The following is an 18,462-nucleotide window of genomic DNA, read 5'->3' as shown; positions in this document are numbered from 1 at the left end:
TCAAATTTCTGTTTTGTAGCTCAAATTTGTTACTGTTTTGTACTTTGTTAATGCTGGAAACGGACTCGGTTTTGCATATTTGTTGACTGGCTGAATTTCTCAAATTTGTTCTGCTGTGGCTGTTTAGAATTGTTAGAATTGTTAATGTTTATTGCTGTGGCTGTTTTTAATTTCATATATGTTTTATTAATTTTAGTTATGGAAGATAGTATTAATCAAGAAGCAACTGCTGATAACAATGATTCTGTGAATAATAACATGCCTGCCGATACTCCTATTTCGAATGATGCTGCTAATCCTAATTCCCGTAGTGCTAACGATAGTCAGTCACAAGGTTCTTCGAACCTTAGGGGAAAAACAGATTTAGCTTGAAAATATGTTGCTCTACAAACAGTGAATGGAAAACCACAGTATCAATGTTTATTTTGTCTACAAGTTTTCAATGGAGGTGGAATTCACAGGATGAAGAAACATCTAGCAAAGATTACCGGAGACGTGAAAAAATGTCCTAAAGTTCCATATGATGTGGAAAAACAGATGGAAAGTTTGTTGAAAGATATTCAGGCCAGCAAAAAGAAAAGAAAAGTAAGTTTTGGTGAAGAGGGTGGTGATGAGGTAGAGGATGCAATTGATGAGGCAATCCAAGAAGAACAGGAACAGCAGCGTACCTTGAATCAGCAAGGAGTTGGAGGCGATCCAAAGAAAAAAGCCAAAGTCATTCCTCCTATGTTTGCACCAAGAACAACTCCAGGAGCTCAACCAAGTATTAAGAGTGTTTTGCAAAACAAAGAGGCGATACACGAGGTTGATAAACGATTTGCTCGGTGGCTTTTGGATTGTAAAATTCCATTTAATGCTGTGATGTCGCCATATTTCCAAGATATGTTGGATGGTGTTGCTGGTATTGGACCTGGTTACAAGGGGCCTTCTTATGATAAGTTAAGGGTTCATTTGTTGGCTGATCTTAAAAGAGAAAGTCAAATGCTAGTTGATAGTTATAGGAGTGCATGGAAGGAAACTGGATGTACCCTCATGGCTGATGGTTGGACAGATCAAAGACAAAGGACGTTAATCAATTTCTTGGTGTATTGTTCTAAAGGTTTGTGCTTTGTGAAATCAGTAGATGCTTCCAGTATGGTAAAAAATGCTTCACACTTGTGTACTTTGTTTTCTGAGGTGATTGAATGGATTGGCCCAAATAATATTGTGCATGTTGTGACTGACAATGCGGCCAATTATGTTGCTGCTGGTATGCTTATCAATAGAAAATATGATAATATCTATTGGTCACCATGTGCTGCTCATTGCCTTAATCTTATTTTAAAAGATATAAGCAGCATGGCGCATATTTCTAACCTTGCAACTCGTGCTTCAAAGATCACAGTATTTGTGTACAATCATACGGTTTTCTTATCTTGGCTAAGACAAAGACCTCGTTGGAGAGAAATTGTACGTCCTGGTGCAACCCGGTTTGCAACTGTGTTTATTACATTGAAGAGCATCTTTGACCGTAAAAAGGAGTTGCAACAATTGGTTGTAGATTCAATTTTCACTGATCACAAATTAGGAAGGAGTGCTACTGGTAGAGCTGTGAGTGCTATCATTCTGGACGTCAAATTTTAGGATGATTGCTTTACTGTATGTAAACTTGTGGGCCCTCTGATTTACTTGCTGAGGGTTGTTGATGCTGATGACCCCCCATCTTTGGGATATGTTTATGAAGGAATGCTAAGGGCAGAAGATGCAATTAAGGAGATGTTTAGGCAATCCAAGACTGCATATCAGCCGTACACAGATATTATCAACTCAAGATGGGACAAGCATTTGAAGAAAGATCTTCATGCGGCAGCTTACTTCCTGAATCCTAAATTCTTTTTTAATGAAAATTATAAAGAAGCACCTGATGTTATGCGAGGTTTGCTTGATCTTGTTACCTTGTATTGCAAGTGTAACAATTTGGATTCAGTTCAGGCAATGAAAGAAATACATTTATATAGAGATCGGAAGGAAAGTTTTGATAGACAAGAAGTTATTCCAGCTGCATCTGAACTTAAGCCTGGTAAGAATATGGTTGAATATTTGTTTAATCAATAGTAACTTGTTTTGAGCTCCTATGTTCTTAATTAATATCTTATAATATGTTATGGTTTTATAATTGGTAGATGAATGGTGGAGGTTATTCGGAGGCTCTGCTCCATGTCTACAAAAGATAGCTGTTCGCATTCTTAGCCAAGCATCTGCTTCTTCTGGGTGTGAGAGAAATTGGAGCCTTTTTGACCAGATTCATACAAAAAGAAGAAATAGATTGGAGCATGATAGACTGAATGACATTGTTTATGTTACCTATAATTTGCGTCTTAAATCCAGGTAATATATGTTTCATGAAATACTATATTGTTTCATTTGTAATCTTTATCATAATAAATTTGTAAATTATTAAATCTCCATATATTGTATTTAACTTTTTAGGAAGGAAAAAGAAAAAAGAAAGCAAAAGACACAGCATGATCCAATTGATTATGAAAGTATCAGTCAAGTTGACTTCTGGGTGACTGAAGAGGTTGTAGAGAAAGAGCCTGATCTTCCTAGTAATGTGGATGACTTATTGCGTGAGTATAGTATATTTAGTTTCTAATGATTTATTAGAATGTTGTTAATTTATCATATAATAATAACATTTCTATTTTATTAGGTGAAATTGATGCTGATTTATATCAAAGTGGCGGTGGTAGTAGTGGTCTTTATGCTGCATCTCTTTCTTCTGCTGATCAAGGTGGGAATGAAGGTGAAGATCATCCCACCGAAGCAGATTTGCAACAAGTTCTTGCGGATTTTGATTGATAAACCATGATGTTGGGATTTAATATTTAGATATGTTTTTATTACTATTTAACTTTTGAGTTTGGATTTTGATAAGATCATATGTATTTGGTTGATGATATTTTATGTAGTGTTTTAAATTTCGAAGATATTTTAAGATTTATATCAGACTATAATTATATTTTAGGATGTGTATTTATAATTTATTTATTATTCTACTCTAAACGGTTTTTCCGGTTGAACCATCGATTAAACCGGTTAAACCAGTAAACCAGTGAACCAGTGACTAGAGCGGTTTGATGACCGGTCCGGTTTTCTGAACCTTGGTCTTGAGACCTTGTTTTTTCCTTGGAGAGTGAAGCCAAAACAAGTAGTAATATCATTTAGATTCTTGCTCCCATAATTCTTTTTTCTTTTTGCGGTCAAGATTCTTGTCTCTTGCCTTCTTGGTTTCACATATTTTTGGTCTTTCTTCTTTTACTCTTTTTGGTACATCTCTTTTTTCTTTTTTTAATGTATCCTTGCGGATATTGGGCCTATATATCACATATAGCCCAATTCTGAGACTGAAATCAAGAACCTTATAGTGTTGATGAGTGGATATGTGAATAATGTAATGACAAAAAAAAAAAAAAATACAATGTAAATATATATCACAAAAAAAAAAGGTTATACATACATATAAAAATATATAGCTATAAAACATGATTAGGAGTCCTAGTTTATTTTTCTAAATTTTAAATAAATAAATTTTTGAATTTTTTATCTTTTTGATGTTTTGATAAAATTTCATATATTTTTAAATTTTTATCTGTTTAAGTATTAAGAAGATGAATTAAGACTCTCAATCATCACTCTATTAGTATATTATTTTAGTAAGTTTTAATAGAATATGCAAACTATTATACATGAGCGAAAAATCAAGTACTCTTATTTAGATTATTTTTATAGCTAAATTTATTATATTATAGAAAATGAAATAGCATGTTTAATTTTATATTAAATAAGCAAGCATAGGATAAGATACTTTTGTGCTATCGTGTAGAACATTTGGATGGAAAGGAATATGAGTATTTTTCAGAATAAAAGCAAAGGTGTTGAAGAGATTATTAATAAGACTGTGATCAGTGTTAACGAGTGGATAGGTGTTGATCTCTTTTGTTATTAATAGCTATGCCGAAGACGACATGCGGACTATTTGTTATTTTGGGTTTGTGTTTTAGTTGTAGTTAGAATTGTGGGGCTGTCTAACTCTACCTCCATTCTATTTTGTTGAGCTCTTATTTTCAAAAAAAAAAAATTTATATTAAATAATTTCTCACATAAAAATATTTTCATATATATACTCTAGTTAAAAAGTTGAATGTTCTAATATCTTTAACAAAACTATTTAACATATAAATATCTCTATATTATATGAAGATCTTTTCATACGATAGCTTTTTTGTACAGGGTTGAACTCAAGTCAAAACAAACTCAAATTCTATATTCTAGTTATCAAATCATTCAAAATTCAAACTATTCAGAATCTATGTAAAGATTTATAGGTAATCAACACGATAAAGTTATTGTTTTTGTAGATTGAAGAACATAATAGGCGCGCATAGATTTGGATGAGATTCTAAGAAGTTGAAATGAGTGAGGCAACAATGGCAGAAATGATAGGCGTTGGATCTCCCAAGATCGCTGAGATAACAATCTGCAGAGCAAATGCTGCAATATCACAGCACCTGTTCTTCATCCTCCCCTTACTCCTATGCACACTACTCTGCATGCTGATGCTGATGCTGTTTGTATAAACATGGTGCCAATTCTCCACAAGCATCTCCCTCACACACGCCACATGAACGGTGTAGCTCTTGCACTTCGACCTGTAACTCCAACTACCTCCCTTTCTACCGCAATGGTGGCACCATGACCTCACTTTTCTGTACAGGTAAAGCTTCACTTCACCCTCCTCCACAACCATCGGAAGCTTCGCGCAGCATGGGTGCAGATCATAGCCGCATGACCTACAATGGTACACGAACCCATTCACGTCCTTCTCACATGCATTGCAGTATCGTGCCGTCTCACCTGATATCACCCATTCACAAAATTTTAGTACCGGAAAAACACCTAATAAAAGGGCACACACAGAAGGCTAAAAAATTTAGATATGGAAGTAGGAGGAGTGTTATACTTTAACGTGATAATTTCTGGTGTTTTTTAAAACTATAGAAGGTACATAGATGGGACCCTTCGATTTATGTGTAAAAAATTTTAAAAATTTGGGATACAATTGGACCACTAATTTGTGTTTAAAAAATTAAAAAAATTTAGAGTACACAAATCGGACGGTCTATGCAACAACTTTTGACCAACAACAGACTCTTAATATAATTGAACAATTGTGTAAAGTGAACGGTAACCTGGAGGGTGAGACATGAATTGGAAGTTGCATTTTCTGTAGAAAGGGTGGAAGAAAGTAGGGGAAGGTAATGCACATTGCATGTGAAGATCATAGTCACAAAGGGTGTTAGTGGAGCATTTGTAGCGTGACCCTATGCCGACTTCCTTGCATCCATCACATTTGAATGGGATTTCAGAGTTCTCGAACTTCAGCTTGTGATAAGGGTGGTGGAAATGGTATATCTCATTGTATTTCATGCTTCTCTATCTCTATGTGTGTGTATTTGTGATTATTATGAGAATGGAATATTGGTGTCAAAGGGTTATTATATATACATTTGTTGAATTTGGGGTTAAATTTGGCTTATGGTTGAAGCATTTGAAAAAGAGAATTATGCTTGCTTAGCTTTGAGGAGGTGTTAGAGTTCATGGGAATCCTACATGCCCCCACTAAAGAATATATGCCACTTGTTTTGTTTACTTTTCATCATTTTTCTTTCTAAATTTGACTAATTCGATTTGAAGAACTAATGAAGGGATCAATAAAGATAATACTACTGGAAATCATGGAGCTTCATTGATTGACTCTGATCACAGATCATGCAAGTATTTTATTCAATAGGGTGGATAAAGTAAAACACATTAAAGTTAAGAAAAGGAATAAATTCCTCTTGCTTGATTTAAAGGCTAGCTTATCCATTTGATTGTATCTTCAACAAGAATGGAAATGACCCATGATGCAAGTTTGAGGAACTGATTCTTGGATATAAATTAGTAGGCATAGAACAAGTTGTTTCTAACTTTTTGAGGTCATGCAGTTTTCTTAGAAGAGCATCACCAAAGATGTAGAGTGGTTAATTTTGCAAGGTGTCACAATTAGAATAGATGTTTTCCGCAGCGAGTGCTTTTGAGTTCTGAGAATCTGTACTGCTTCTTTGAAGAACAAATGTCACAAGCTAGTTGAACAATAATGACAAAATACTACTTTAATTTTATGATATCTCTCTCCTTTCATTTTGTTTCTTTAACAAACATGAGGAATGTTATTCATTCTGCAGCAATTGTGTGGTGACCTTTGTTTTGTCCATGTCAAGAATGAAATTTTGTTCCCTCCAATTTCCCTCTTAGCCTTTCAAACTTAAAGCAGTGTGGTAAGGCAATTCAATCTCTAGATGTAATCTAAGCCTTTATTGGCATAATTGAGTCATTTTATCAGTAATCCAATTCAATCTCTCATTGGAAGTATAGATAAATGTAAAGCACTTGTTTAAGAGCGATTGAAAATATTACATGGATGGATATTAGTCTTCACTCACTGCAACATATTGGTTGCTACTTTTGGCAAATCATGTTCTTTGGGTTAAACAAATCATGTGTTATTACATCAATGGTTCTACTCATATTAAACCGACAGATTCTCAAACAAGCAGAGTCCTATAAATAAATCTTTGGGTTAAGTGCTACTTGGCTTTTAATGCTTACTTTGATCTGAAATTTTGATTAGTCCAGTATTTTTATTATTACCTTTTTCTGAATGATCTTTTGTTTTTTGTCTGAATGTGTTTACTTAGGCCTTGTTCTTGAATCCTTGACATGATGATTGTGTTACTTTGTGATAAGTGTATGATTTGGTTCCCAAGAAGAGTTATTTAAGTGTTGATAAAGGGGTTTGTGTTCTGAATGGAAGATGGAAGAAGCTTTGAAGCTTCAAGCAGAGATGGTGCTTTTGTTGTGTAATATTTCATTCCCTCTGAATATATTAAATGTCATAAATTATTTATTGTGTAGTTGCAGAAATGACAGTTAAATTGATAGACAATGACTTTACTATAGGATCCGTAATAATGCATTGTTGCCATTGCATTCATCATATTCTTAATGGTGCTCATGACCTATGAATATGTCATGCTACAAACACCTTTCAAATTCATATATTTGATTCCAAAGGTTTCTATGGTGCCCTTTTGTAATATAGCACTTCTTCCATTGGTAAGTAGTTAGAGGCACCAAGAATCTTCTTTTTCATTGCTTATTCAAAAGTCAGACATGACAATACATAATTGAATGTGTGTATATCTAAAAAAATACCAAAAAATGAAATCTAATATTATACAGGAAAATTACAAAGAGGGTAATAGCCAAAGATTGAAAAGAGAGGATGCCAAAGACAGAAACCATGAGAAGAAGGCCATGATTGCAGATATCCTGTACCTGCTGCAAAGCTTTGGAGGACAAAAATTGCCATGGGAATGGAGCAAGAGATCCACAACACTAGCTGTTGAGCAAGCTGCTGCTAATGTCAGTGTTGATAATATCTGTTTACACCCAAAAGATATATAAACAAACAGATTGTTGCTACTTGCTAGGTTAAGATTTAGACCCAGTAGAAATATTGTAAAATCGATTAACTTATTCAGAATCGTAATACCGAAAGATTCGAAGAGTTAAATCGAAATTCTATCTATTATAGTTGCTATATATCTATATGTCAAGTGATACAAATTCTTTGATCAGAAGAAAAAGATGGTTACAGTTACATACCCAATCTCCAACAACAATAATCATGAGAATTCCTGGTTGACGAATAGGGCATTTGACAAGAACTGAATATCCATCAACCAATGCTAATGTGAAGCTCCAAGGTATCACCAATCCCATAATTGTTACCAAATAGCTAAAAACAACAGTAAACCCAAAAACAGAAAAAATTCAGTTATGCAAGCAGAGTTTATGGATAAAACTACAAGTTAAACATTCACCAAAAGACTCAATTATGACATGAGATATGATTCATTAGCCTATGTATGAAGGGACTTAACAACAGATCCTAAAATCTCCAGAGAATCTTAGGCAAGCCAGAAAGGAAAAAGAAAACAAACCAAAGCAGAATTAACAGAGAAATTAAAGTCAAAATCCCTTTTTTCTGAGATTAGGAAAAAAGGTGGGGACCAGAAAATGTAGAAGTACCAGAAAGCTGTGTAGCTGTAGAATTCAACTCCCAAAGACATAAAGAGGAGTGAAGAAGATGAGAAAATAGCCTGGCCCAATCTGAGGCTGAAGCTGGCACTGGTGCCCACAGAGCCAGGTAATTCATCCATTAAAAGCAGAAATTTAATGCATGGATTGTACTCTAATACTACTATTAATTCCCTCTTCTTTTTCTTCTTCTTGAATTCCCTTATTATGACATGCTTCTATCATTATCATATCTGTCCTTCAACACTGAAACCACATCCACAGCACCCCCACCACTAAAGTCTTGTAGCTTTCCAAAGTTATAATTCATTCATATGAAACTTTTTGCTGCTACAAACACACACACATGAACCACAACAAGATAAGATCTCACAGCTCCCAAGACTAACTATTTTCTGTAGAAAGAAAGACAAAATTCCCACACTCAATCACCAGTCACCAGTCACCAGTCACAACCCCCTTGTGTTTGTGCCAAGTGTGAAACAATACAATATGAGGACTATAGGAAAAGAATTCCAGTACGTAAGTAAAGAACATGATGATGGGGTGTGCACTTTTTTATAACCATGATGAAGCAGACATCTCTCTTCCAAGTCTTTTATTTCTTTTAGATCATGGAAGCTTGGAGTGGCTCAAAGGTTTTTTATCTTTTGGGTTTGTTCTGCTGATTGAGTAAATGATGTGCTTAATTATTATTATGATGGAGCTGACACATGGTGTTACTTTAATTCCTCGTTCGGTGGCATGTCCTTCAAGGCACTAAATAGGTGAGACTATGACTCTCAGAGGTTTCTTTAGGTACCAGTGAGAAGACATTTATCCTAACTTTTTTCTCTCTCTTTATTTCTGTTTATAGTAGAAACGTTTATGTGCACATAACCCTCCTAATTTGAGAGACTTAAATTTAAGGTAATATCTACTCAAATAAACAAAACAAAGATTATGAAAAGATGATTCCTTTGATCAAAAGATTCGATTTCTTTTCCCTTAAATATTTCTTTTTTATATTCCATGCCATGCCCCATTGCCCCCCTTCTTTTCTTTCACTAAGTTGTGGAATGCATCTGTGTCGAAATTGAATTAATAAATTGTATGAATATGCTGTAGAGGAACATTGTCAACCAGTGCTTTCAAAAGAAGGAACTTAGATTTGCCATTTGTCACAAGTGTTGTGACCCCATTCTCGTTGGAAAGTGATGTTATCATGTGAAACTAGTGGTAGTAGAGAACCCTCTCGGTGGGGGTGGTAGCTATAGGTGTCAATAAATCATTGGATAACAAAATAATCAAGATATAAATAAATATTATTACATGTTCACTTAATACCAATTCAATTATGTTTGCATCTATAATAGCAGTATCTTTTTAGAATAAAAAGTATTTCATCACTTGTACTCCTACCTAAACACACCTCATTTAGTAAGCATCTGATTAGTTCCCACCAAAATACATGCAACTTGTGCTTAATAAAAAGACCAACTAGAAAGGGAAAGGGGAAAATTTTGTGTAATAAAATTTTATGCGTATACGTACTCTGCCTCAAATGTTCTCTTTGTTTCATTTGGTTTTTTAAAAAAAAAAAAGAAAAGAAAAAAAGAAAAAAACCCTTCACATCACACGGTTTATCAATGTGGTTAAACAGCCATACAGTGTCTACTCACCATTCCAAATGACCAAATGTAAATGGAATATTAATTTAATAATTTTAAACTAGCAAGCAACATTATGAGATGGACTAATGATTTGCAGGGTTACATTGAAACATAATTCCCATAAATTCTTTCCGAACCCAAGCACCTATTCCTCCACATCAAGACAGCTGCACAAATTAAGAAGAGACTAGCCATTAACACAAGTTCTCAATGAACAGAAATGTGGCAAGGTACTAAAACAATATCAATAAATGTAGTAGAAGAAACTACAATTGAATGGTAGACACCAAGAAAACTGGATTCCTTAAAAGAACGCACACTAAATAAAAATAAAGATGTTCAGATAAATGCACAAATACGATAATTAAAATTATGGACAGAATATAAATCCAAACTAAATCATTAACCATAAATATATACAAGAACAACTACTATAAAGGATGATATACCCACCTGAGATCCTAATTTTTGTTTTTTTTTATGATTAATCAGCATTGGTTTTTGATGATTTTGATGATTAATCAGCACATGATTATAAGTTCATCTTTAGCAGAACACACGACAAAGGTTAGGTACCACTACCTCTGTCCAGAATTAAGTGCAATGTTTTGGAACGTGTGACCTCAAATTATGTCTAAATACTTCCAAAATATGACAGTTATTTCCGAATGGAAGGAAATAGGGTGAAAAATGCAATCACTTTATAACTCATGTTTTAGAATAGTTGATTTTAGAATTCATACTAATCATCAAGTTGAAAACAACCACATAAACCCAATTTTAAGATGTATACCATATACTATATTCTTTTAGGAAAACATGAATGGCACAATGTTATAACGTCAACATAGATTAAAGTATAGTCCTCTTCCAAAACTCAATTCCTCACATGATACACTCAATTTTCAATTAACTGACCCTAATTCGTCACATATCCTAACTGAAACAGCATACTGTATTTGCTTTTAAGATACCGAAAATAAACTCATAGATTCCAAGTCAAATACTTATTATGTAGAATAAACTACAAATCTTATTGTGTTAACAACAGGACGTTTTAACAGAAACCTTTAACGTAACAATTCATCAATTATTTGCCAAACCAGAAAATTCAGAAACTTCAAGCAAATAATGAGAGAATTCCCCAAATTCGCATACAACATATTTAAAGGAAAAATGGTTTTCTGTTTTAATTATTTTTCCTCGGGTAGCGAAAAATTGAATCTAAAATGGAAGTGAATTGGGGCGGGGGGGGGGGGGGGAGTTACCTGATGAAGCTGGAGCCTAAAGCTCGAGCCTGAGCTCGAGGTTGTCTTTGTCGCGGTTGAGAAAGTGAAGAATGTAAGGGGTGACTCGAACGACGACAACCCAAGCACCGAACATGGCGACGTGAGATTTCAGCTGCTTCAATGCCGCAGCTTTATCTGGCTTCCGCATGAACATTCCTGGGAACATGATGGCTGCCTCCTCTTCTGATTTCTTCGAAACTGATCGAAAGCTTAAACCCTAGCTCCCAAATTCGCTCTTCTCGTACGATTTAGGGTTTTTGGTTCTCCAGCAATTTCTGCCGTTTTGTTATTTGTACCACACCCTTTCCTATTTTTTTTCTTAGCAGTGAGAGCCCACAAGGCCCATATATTTTTCTTTAAAAAGGGATGGGATCCATTATTCCATCGTGTCCACATCCTATCCAAAAAAAAAAAAAACTTGTCTAAATTCCTATGCACTTACAAAAAAGAGTAATTTAAAAATATTATTAAAAGAACCTTCACAGCGACAATGAACACATACAAGTTTTTTTGGCAAATAAGTCCAAACAAATTAACTTTATCTCAACAAAACGCGTTCTTCTTGTGTTTCTTCTTTTTCGCGTTCCTCCTCCAAAGTTTATATCTTGCGTTCCTCCTCCTCTTCCTCTTCCTCTTCCTTCTTCTTCTCATTTTTTTTTTGCGTTTCTCCTCCTTTTTCTTCGCGTTGTTTTTTCTTCTTCTTTGCGTGTTTCATCCTCTTCGTCATTCTTTTTATTGTTGTTGTTGTTGCTTCATTTTTTTTCCTTCTCTTTTTTGCTGATTTTGCAACATTATGTATTTTTTTCTTCTTTGGTTGATTTTTTCTTTCCAAAAAAAATTATGACAAAATGAAATAAGAAGAAGAAGAAGAAAAAACAGTAGCAGAAGATGAGAAAAATGAAGAGTTTTAAATTATGCATACTAGAATAAAAATATATAGTAATTTTTTAATAATAATACATAAATTTCTTAGTTTTTACACCGAAATTTTGCTACAAATGCACATGTTACGGCCTGACCCAAGCAGTTTACGGGCCGGCCCAACCCGAGCAGCACCGAGCCGAACGATCGGGGGTGAGACGCTCAGATTTCGACCCGGACACGCGTCCCTAACACGCGTTCCTGACAGCTTCGCCACAGCTGTGCAAGGGAGGCCTCGAAGAAGGTGGGTCTATCCCTGCAGGGCCCACCTCTGACACGGTATATATGGGGAAGGACCTGCCCTTCCCCCAAGGTACGTCACACACCACTCAACCCTTATTCGCCTGCACACTTCACTGACTAGAGCGTCGGAGTGTCCTTGCAGGTGACACCCCCCTCTCCACATGAAGTGCTCGGGAAGTCGTCCACACCCTCTTCAACCCAGCAGCTCGGAACCAGGTGATCTCCTTCCCACCAACCGAAGCATCAACCCGAACCGTACGGTACCCGACCTACCGAACAGCACAAAAATATTTTCTTTAATACTGTATTTTTTTTCTTATTTCTTTCTTTTTTTAGTTGAATGAATATAGGTTTATTATCTTTCAAGTAATTTTGCAGTATTATATGTTTCTCTTTTTCTTTAATTGATTTTTTTGTTTTTATTCTTGTTAGGAGACTAAAACAAAAAAAAAATTGAGAAGGTAAAACAAGAAAGAAAAGATAAATAAAAAAAAAAAAGAAGATGATGATGATGAAAAAGAATAGGAAAAAGAAGAAGTAAAAGATGAGGAGGAGAAAGAGAAAGAGTTTTGAATTATACAGAACTTATTAGAATAAAAATACACCGAAATTTCTTAATAATAACATATAAATGTCTTAGTTTTTACACTGAAATTTTATTACAAATACACAAAAATATTTTTTTAATGCTGCATTTTTTCTTCTTTTTTTTTTTCTTATTTTTTTCTTTTAGTTGAATGAATGTAAGTTCATCTTTTTTTCAAAATAATTTTGCAGCATTATGTGTTTTTATTCTTCTTTGTTTAATTTTTTTAATTATTGTTAAGAGAGTAAAATAAGAAGAAACTTGAGAAGGTAAAATAAAAAGAAAAAGGTGAATAAGAAAAAAAAAGATGATGATGATGACGAGGAAAAAGAAGAAGAAGAAGAAGAAGAAGCAGCAAAAGATGAAGAGTTTTGAATTATACAGCACTTATCAGAATACAAATACACCAATATTTTTTAATAATAAAACAAAAATGTCTTAGTTTTTACATCGAAATTTCGCTATAGACACACAAAAATATTTTCTTTAATGCTGCATTTTTTTTAATTTCTTTCTTTCTTTCTTTTAATTGAATGAATGTAGTTTTATACTCTTTCAAATAATTTTACAGCATTATGTGTTTTTTCTTCTTCTTTGTTTGATTTTTTTGTTTTTATTCCTATTAAAAGAGTAAAACAAGGAGAAAATTGAGCATGTAAAACAAGAAGAAAAAGATGAATAAAAAAATGATAAAAATGAAGAAAAAGAAGAAGAAGAAGTAGCAAAAGATGAGGAGGAGGAAGAGGAAGAGTTTTGAATGATACAGAACTTATTAGAATAAAAATATATCGAAATTTCTTAACAATAACACATAAATGTCTTAGTATTTTACATCGATTTTTGCTACACACTTTAATTAACTCAGAAATGTACCAAAATTACTTAATAATTGTGACACACAAACTCAAGCTTGAAAACAACACAAAAAAATAACTAAATTATCAACAAAAATATATCCAAATCAATTTTGGATTAGGCAATGTTATCAATATAGCAATAATTCTACGATAATGATAACAATAATAACGATATGTATAAAAAAAGACGATGATGATGATGAAAATGATTTAGGAGAAGAAAAAAAAATTCTAATAAAAAAAGAAAAAGAAGAGAAAGAGAAAGAGAAAGTGATATAACGATAATAATAAAAGAGAAAAATAACGAAAAAACAAACAAAGTATCAACAGTAACGAAAAAAAAAGTACCATAGAAGCGCAAAGAAAAAAATAAGTATATGTGAGGGTAAATAATTTAGTTAAATTTATTTGATTAAATAATTTATAAATAGAGATTAATTGAAATAGTTGAGAGTACTTCTTTATATGAAAGAACTAATTTGAGTGAATAGCGTTTGTTTTAAATTTGCATTATTATAGAAGTAACCTAAAAGGAAAAATACTACCCAAACATTACAAATATTATGTAATAAAAGAGTATTTATAACTTGAAAGTAGAATACAATGGGAATGTTAGTAGTAAGAAAGTAATAATAATGTTTGAATGTTTGGCGCCTAAGATGGCAGAAGCAGAAAGATGGCGCGTGGAACAGAAGATGGAAGGTGAAGGCGCAGTTGCAGTTGGGTCTAAATTCTAAACTCTTAAATTCAGCAAACCATGACGTGTCGTACCACCACAACCCACACATAAACCTTTCTAAGTCCTGCCAAAAAAGTCAACACCGCTAAATTAACACACGCAATCATTTCTCTCTAAAATAAATGTCTTTTGTGACATCTTTTGCATCAAAGTTTTGCCAACACTAATATAATATTAAGCAAAATCCAATAAATAATTAATGCTAAATCATATGTTTAGCTTACATTAATATTTTGAGACAAATCTTTTTTTTTTTAATTTTTCTCACTCGATAATTAACTAGTAATATTTTATTTTTTTATTATAACATTTTATGAGAACTTATAAAATAAATACCTATATAATTACAGAATATATTTTTTCAACTTACAATGGAAAACTAGTTACCATAATTAATGTGATAATCTGATATACAAATATTTTTATATAAAATGAATGATTAAATGATTTAATAATTTTTGACAATGAATTTGAAATAGAAATAGATAGGCCTTTATTTGTATTAGAAAGAGAAGTAGAAGAAGATAAATCCACAGTCAACGGTTTAGTTTTGTGCATTGCGTTATCAATTGCACAGTGTCAGAGACTCACTCTCTTTCCCTTCTCTTCTCTTCTCTTCTCTTTTTTCTTTCTCTCTCTGTCTCATGCAGATGCATCACCATCATCATCCTAATTCAACCACCATCATGCCACCTTCTTCTTCTCATCATTGGATATGGCCTCCAACACCATCTCCATCTCCATCTCCATCTCCATCCGCCACCTTCACCAAGTCAACGCTGCCGCCACCGTCACCTTCTAAGTCTCCGGTGGACTTCAGCCCTCCCCTCATAGCAATGGTTGTTGTCATCGCCGCCGCCTTCCTCCTCGTTACATACTCCCGTCTCATAGCCCGCCACCTCACTCCTCCACTCCACCGCCTCATAAGACGCTTCCGCCGTCGCCGCCGCACTCATTCCTTCCTCCCTTCCTCCTCCGGCGACCTAGACTCCCTCCCTTACTACTACGACTCCCCCTTCGACCCTCATATCCCACCTTCCTCCTTCTCCCCTTACGGCCTCGACGACTCCGTCATCAAAACCATCCCTTTCTCCCTTTACGCCGCCCTATACGCCGGCGAACTCAACAGCACCTCCTCTCGCCGTTCATCTTCACGCCGCGACTGCGCCGTTTGCCTCTTCGAATTCGAAGACGATGATTACGTTCGAACCTTGCCTCTTTGCTCACACACCTTCCATGTTGATTGCATCGATGCTTGGCTTCGTTCCCACGCAAACTGCCCTCTCTGCCGCGCCGGGGTTCTCTCCGCCGCCTCGCCGTTTACTCCCATGTTCGCCGCTAGGATTCGACCAAGTCTCGACGACGATGCCATCTTCCACCGGATAGCGGCGGAGCACACTCCGCCTCCTCCGGAGGACTATCGTCATGCTACGGCGACGGTTTCGGCGGCGCCGGAGATTACCGTGGAAGTTCCGGAGGAGGGGTTCAACGGGAGGGACTTTCTATTGAAACGTTCTTATTCGTTTGGGTTCGAAAGGAGCTTGGCGTCGGAGAGGATGTTGGTAATGGAGCCGGCGACGGCGTCCCCGTGGCGGTACCGGAGAGGAGGGAGCAGCAGCAGTTTCTGGAGCAAGAGACCTTCGCCGTTTGGATCTATTGGGAAGCCGAGGGTGTTCTCTTTCAGATACTACAGAGGGATGAAGTCACCATTTTTCCGGCGAAGAGGGTTTTTTCCGTTGTCGGAGTCAAGCATGAGGTACGCCGGTGGCGGGAGCTCGTCGCGGCGGAGTAAGTCCATCGCTAGCCCCATGTTCTTAAGGTCTTCCGTATTGACCTCGGCAGCTGGCGCGGCGGGGTTTTCGTCGAGCCGGCTGAGATGCGGCGATCCCGAGGCACTGCTTTCGCCGGAGAGGTTCAACAGAAGATGAAAGAGAAAAAGAAAAAAAAGGTGAAATTTGGAACTGGGTAGGAGAAAAGATTAATTTTTTGGTGGAATTGAGTGCAAAGGGGACACGTGGAAGATGGTGATTGAAGGATGGTTCATTGGAAGAACCGCCGGAGAGAAGTGAGGGGTTTGAAGTTTGAAGCTTGACGCGGTGGTGGTGGATGGCGGTGCAGTGGGTCAGGTCAATGGTGGAATTAAATGGCTGGGGTGGTCGCATGCGTTTAATTTAATGAGATTGGTCTGGCAATTTGTAGAGCCTCATTAATGGCACCCCTTTGCTACAGCATTTATTTTAGAGAGAGAGAAAGAGAGAGAAAGAGAGAGGTATTATGTTAAGTATTGTCTCTGTGACTCTCTCTGCTCATCAGAGAGGTGAGAGTTTTAAATGAGGAAGGTCATAAATGAGAAGAGATGGTTGTGTTTGGTTCATTGGAGAATGAAGAGTGAGAGAGGAGGGTGGGTTTTGGAATTTTGCATAGCGGCAATAATAATAATAATAATAATAATAATAATAATATAGGACTATATAAATATTTTTTGTTATGGCACCGACTTATGAGATCCGAATGCATGTGGAAAATTATAGAGTATAGAGACTATATAGCTAGGGTTAGTTTTGTATAGTGGGGAGTTATGAGTTATTACTTACTATGAGTCATGGCCAGAGACGGAAGGCATTAATTGTATATGGCATTGGGTATGCTGACAAGCAACATTGCTTTGATTCGTTTAATGTGTGTGTGACACTGTCAATGTGAACCCTTTCATCATCACATAATTAATGCCATTTATATGCTTTTCAACTTGGGAATCTTTCCATGCAATTTTACCATGGTCACTCACTCTACCTACGGTTAGCTCTTCTCAATTTTGTGTGTATGGTCTACCTCAATTTCTTTTATGTGTCATTCATTATTCAATGCCAATTTTTCTCTACTTACGTGCATGAATTCACCTCCTTTCTCTTTTTTGACAAACCATATCTCAGGCCGTAGTCTCTACCATGCTATTTCCGCCATCAATTATTATACTAATATTTTATGTGTATACTAAATTCAACTATATATAAAAATAAATAAAATTATATATATTTATACATAAATATATTAGTAATTAATTTTAATATATGAATAAATTTTTTATTATTATATTATTAATAGATTAGGTTTCTTCTATTTTCATATTTCCATGATTTAATTATTAATTGGTAAACTTCATAAGAGCTCTTTAAGCCAAATCCGGCCCATATTCTCTTCGGAACTTTAACAAGCCCATCAATTTGGGCCTCCCAATCATGTAGTGATACATTGAAAGTCTGAAATTGGGGCTGTCTAACACTAATTTAGAAGGTCCAGGCCTTAGTTGAGGTGGTAATCTATATGTTTTGAAAAAATTTTAAGTGTATCGAAAAATACTAGTATTTCAGTTATTTTAACTATTGATTTTAATTAATATATATTATATATATTTTTTATAATTCAAATAAACGGTTAAAATAATTATAACACTGGTATTTTCGATACATTTAAAACTCTCCCGTATGTTTTATATGTCTTTTAATATGATACATCTAGGTTTGACCCTTAGTGGATGTGCTAAATATTGAAAAGGAATCTTTTAATATTATGTGGGTGAATGTACAGTAAAATGCACATTTGATTACCTACACTTAGTTATTATAGTTAAAATATACTTGATTAGTGTATTTTAAATAGTGAACAAGAGTGTATTTAAATATATTGCACACAGTAATTATAACTTGTCATATTCATAAACGATTGTGGTTTTTCTATTGTCAATATGTTAATAAAAAATATAATGTTTCAAATATATATTATTTTTAAAAGATCGTATCTTTTTAGTCAAATAATACTATATATCGTTATTATAATTGACAATATATGAATAATTTATAATTATTTGTTAATATTAATAATAATATTTATTAATTAATTAAATTTGTAAATACTTTTTATGGATGTTATACTTATACCAACTCGATCCAATCTACCTGAACTTTTAATATATAATGAGGGGATGGGA

The 18,462-nt window shown here is 34.8% G+C and overlaps 5 protein-coding genes across 5 annotated transcripts; 2 read left to right on the top strand and 3 right to left on the bottom strand.

Moving 5' to 3' along the window:
* The first annotated feature begins 258 nt into the window (after positions 1-258).
* LOC112732503 (uncharacterized) lies at positions 259-2,865 on the top strand. The gene is made up of 6 exons (XM_025781248.2): positions 259-334; positions 437-1,533; positions 1,624-2,059; positions 2,163-2,367; positions 2,470-2,609; positions 2,693-2,865. The coding sequence occupies exons 1-6, from the start codon at positions 259-261 to the stop codon at positions 2,839-2,841; spliced, it is 2,103 nt and encodes a 700-aa protein (XP_025637033.1). The 3' UTR covers positions 2,842-2,865.
* A 1,344-nt stretch (positions 2,866-4,209) lies between these two features.
* Positions 4,210-5,592, bottom strand: LOC112736834 (uncharacterized). Its single transcript, XM_025786467.3, has 2 exons — positions 5,232-5,592; positions 4,210-4,896 (listed from the first exon to the last, which is right to left on the bottom strand). Exons 1-2 carry the CDS (start codon positions 5,467-5,469, stop codon positions 4,442-4,444), a joined length of 693 nt encoding a protein of 230 aa, XP_025642252.1. The 5' UTR covers positions 5,470-5,592; the 3' UTR covers positions 4,210-4,441.
* A 1,616-nt stretch (positions 5,593-7,208) lies between these two features.
* LOC112736832 (CASP-like protein 5C1) lies at positions 7,209-9,502 on the bottom strand. Its single transcript, XM_025786465.2, has 3 exons — positions 8,179-9,502; positions 7,753-7,885; positions 7,209-7,526 (listed from the first exon to the last, which is right to left on the bottom strand). Exons 1-3 carry the CDS (start codon positions 8,307-8,309, stop codon positions 7,332-7,334), a joined length of 459 nt encoding a protein of 152 aa, XP_025642250.1. The 5' UTR covers positions 8,310-9,502; the 3' UTR covers positions 7,209-7,331.
* A 185-nt stretch (positions 9,503-9,687) lies between these two features.
* LOC112736833 (mitochondrial import receptor subunit TOM6 homolog) lies at positions 9,688-11,339 on the bottom strand. Its single transcript, XM_025786466.2, has 2 exons — positions 11,108-11,339; positions 9,688-10,006 (listed from the first exon to the last, which is right to left on the bottom strand). The coding sequence occupies exon 1, from the start codon at positions 11,292-11,294 to the stop codon at positions 11,124-11,126; it is 171 nt and encodes a 56-aa protein (XP_025642251.1). The 5' UTR covers positions 11,295-11,339; the 3' UTR covers positions 9,688-10,006; positions 11,108-11,123.
* A 2,962-nt stretch (positions 11,340-14,301) lies between these two features.
* LOC112736831 (RING-H2 finger protein ATL65) lies at positions 14,302-17,230 on the top strand. The gene has a single exon (XM_025786464.3). The coding sequence runs from the start codon at positions 15,119-15,121 to the stop codon at positions 16,400-16,402; it is 1,284 nt and encodes a 427-aa protein (XP_025642249.1). The 5' UTR covers positions 14,302-15,118; the 3' UTR covers positions 16,403-17,230.
* The last annotated feature ends 1,232 nt before the right edge of the window (positions 17,231-18,462 follow it).

Source organism: Arachis hypogaea, chromosome 13 (assembly GCF_003086295.3).
Source record: "Arachis hypogaea cultivar Tifrunner chromosome 13, arahy.Tifrunner.gnm2.J5K5, whole genome shotgun sequence".
Lineage (NCBI taxonomy): Eukaryota > Viridiplantae > Streptophyta > Magnoliopsida > Fabales > Fabaceae > Arachis > Arachis hypogaea.
Note: the sequence above shows the minus strand (reverse complement) of the source record. Positions and strands in the feature narration are given on the sequence as shown.

Excerpts from the sequence above, each read along its gene's own strand:
- LOC112732503 (XM_025781248.2), top strand. The coding sequence starts at position 259 with ATGCCTGCCGATACTCCTATTTCGAATGATGCTGCTAATCCTAATTCC. Across the intron at positions 2,060-2,162 it reads TGCATCTGAACTTAAGCCTG|ATGAATGGTGGAGGTTATTC; the intron begins GTAAGAATATGG and ends TATAATTGGTAG. Across the intron at positions 2,368-2,469 it reads AATTTGCGTCTTAAATCCAG|GAAGGAAAAAGAAAAAAGAA; the intron begins GTAATATATGTT and ends TTAACTTTTTAG.
- LOC112736834 (XM_025786467.3), bottom strand. The coding sequence starts at position 5,469 with ATGAAATACAATGAGATATACCATTTCCACCACCCTTATCACAAGCTG. Across the intron at positions 4,897-5,231 it reads ATTCATGTCTCACCCTCCAG|GTGAGACGGCACGATACTGC; the intron begins GTTACCGTTCAC and ends GGGTGATATCAG.
- LOC112736832 (XM_025786465.2), bottom strand. The coding sequence starts at position 8,309 with ATGGATGAATTACCTGGCTCTGTGGGCACCAGTGCCAGCTTCAGCCTC. Across the intron at positions 7,886-8,178 it reads TACAGCTACACAGCTTTCTG|CTATTTGGTAACAATTATGG; the intron begins GTACTTCTACAT and ends TGTTGTTTTTAG. Across the intron at positions 7,527-7,752 it reads TTATTGTTGTTGGAGATTGG|ATATTATCAACACTGACATT; the intron begins GTATGTAACTGT and ends GGGTGTAAACAG.
- LOC112736833 (XM_025786466.2), bottom strand. The coding sequence starts at position 11,294 with ATGTTCCCAGGAATGTTCATGCGGAAGCCAGATAAAGCTGCGGCATTG.
- LOC112736831 (XM_025786464.3), top strand. The coding sequence starts at position 15,119 with ATGCAGATGCATCACCATCATCATCCTAATTCAACCACCATCATGCCA.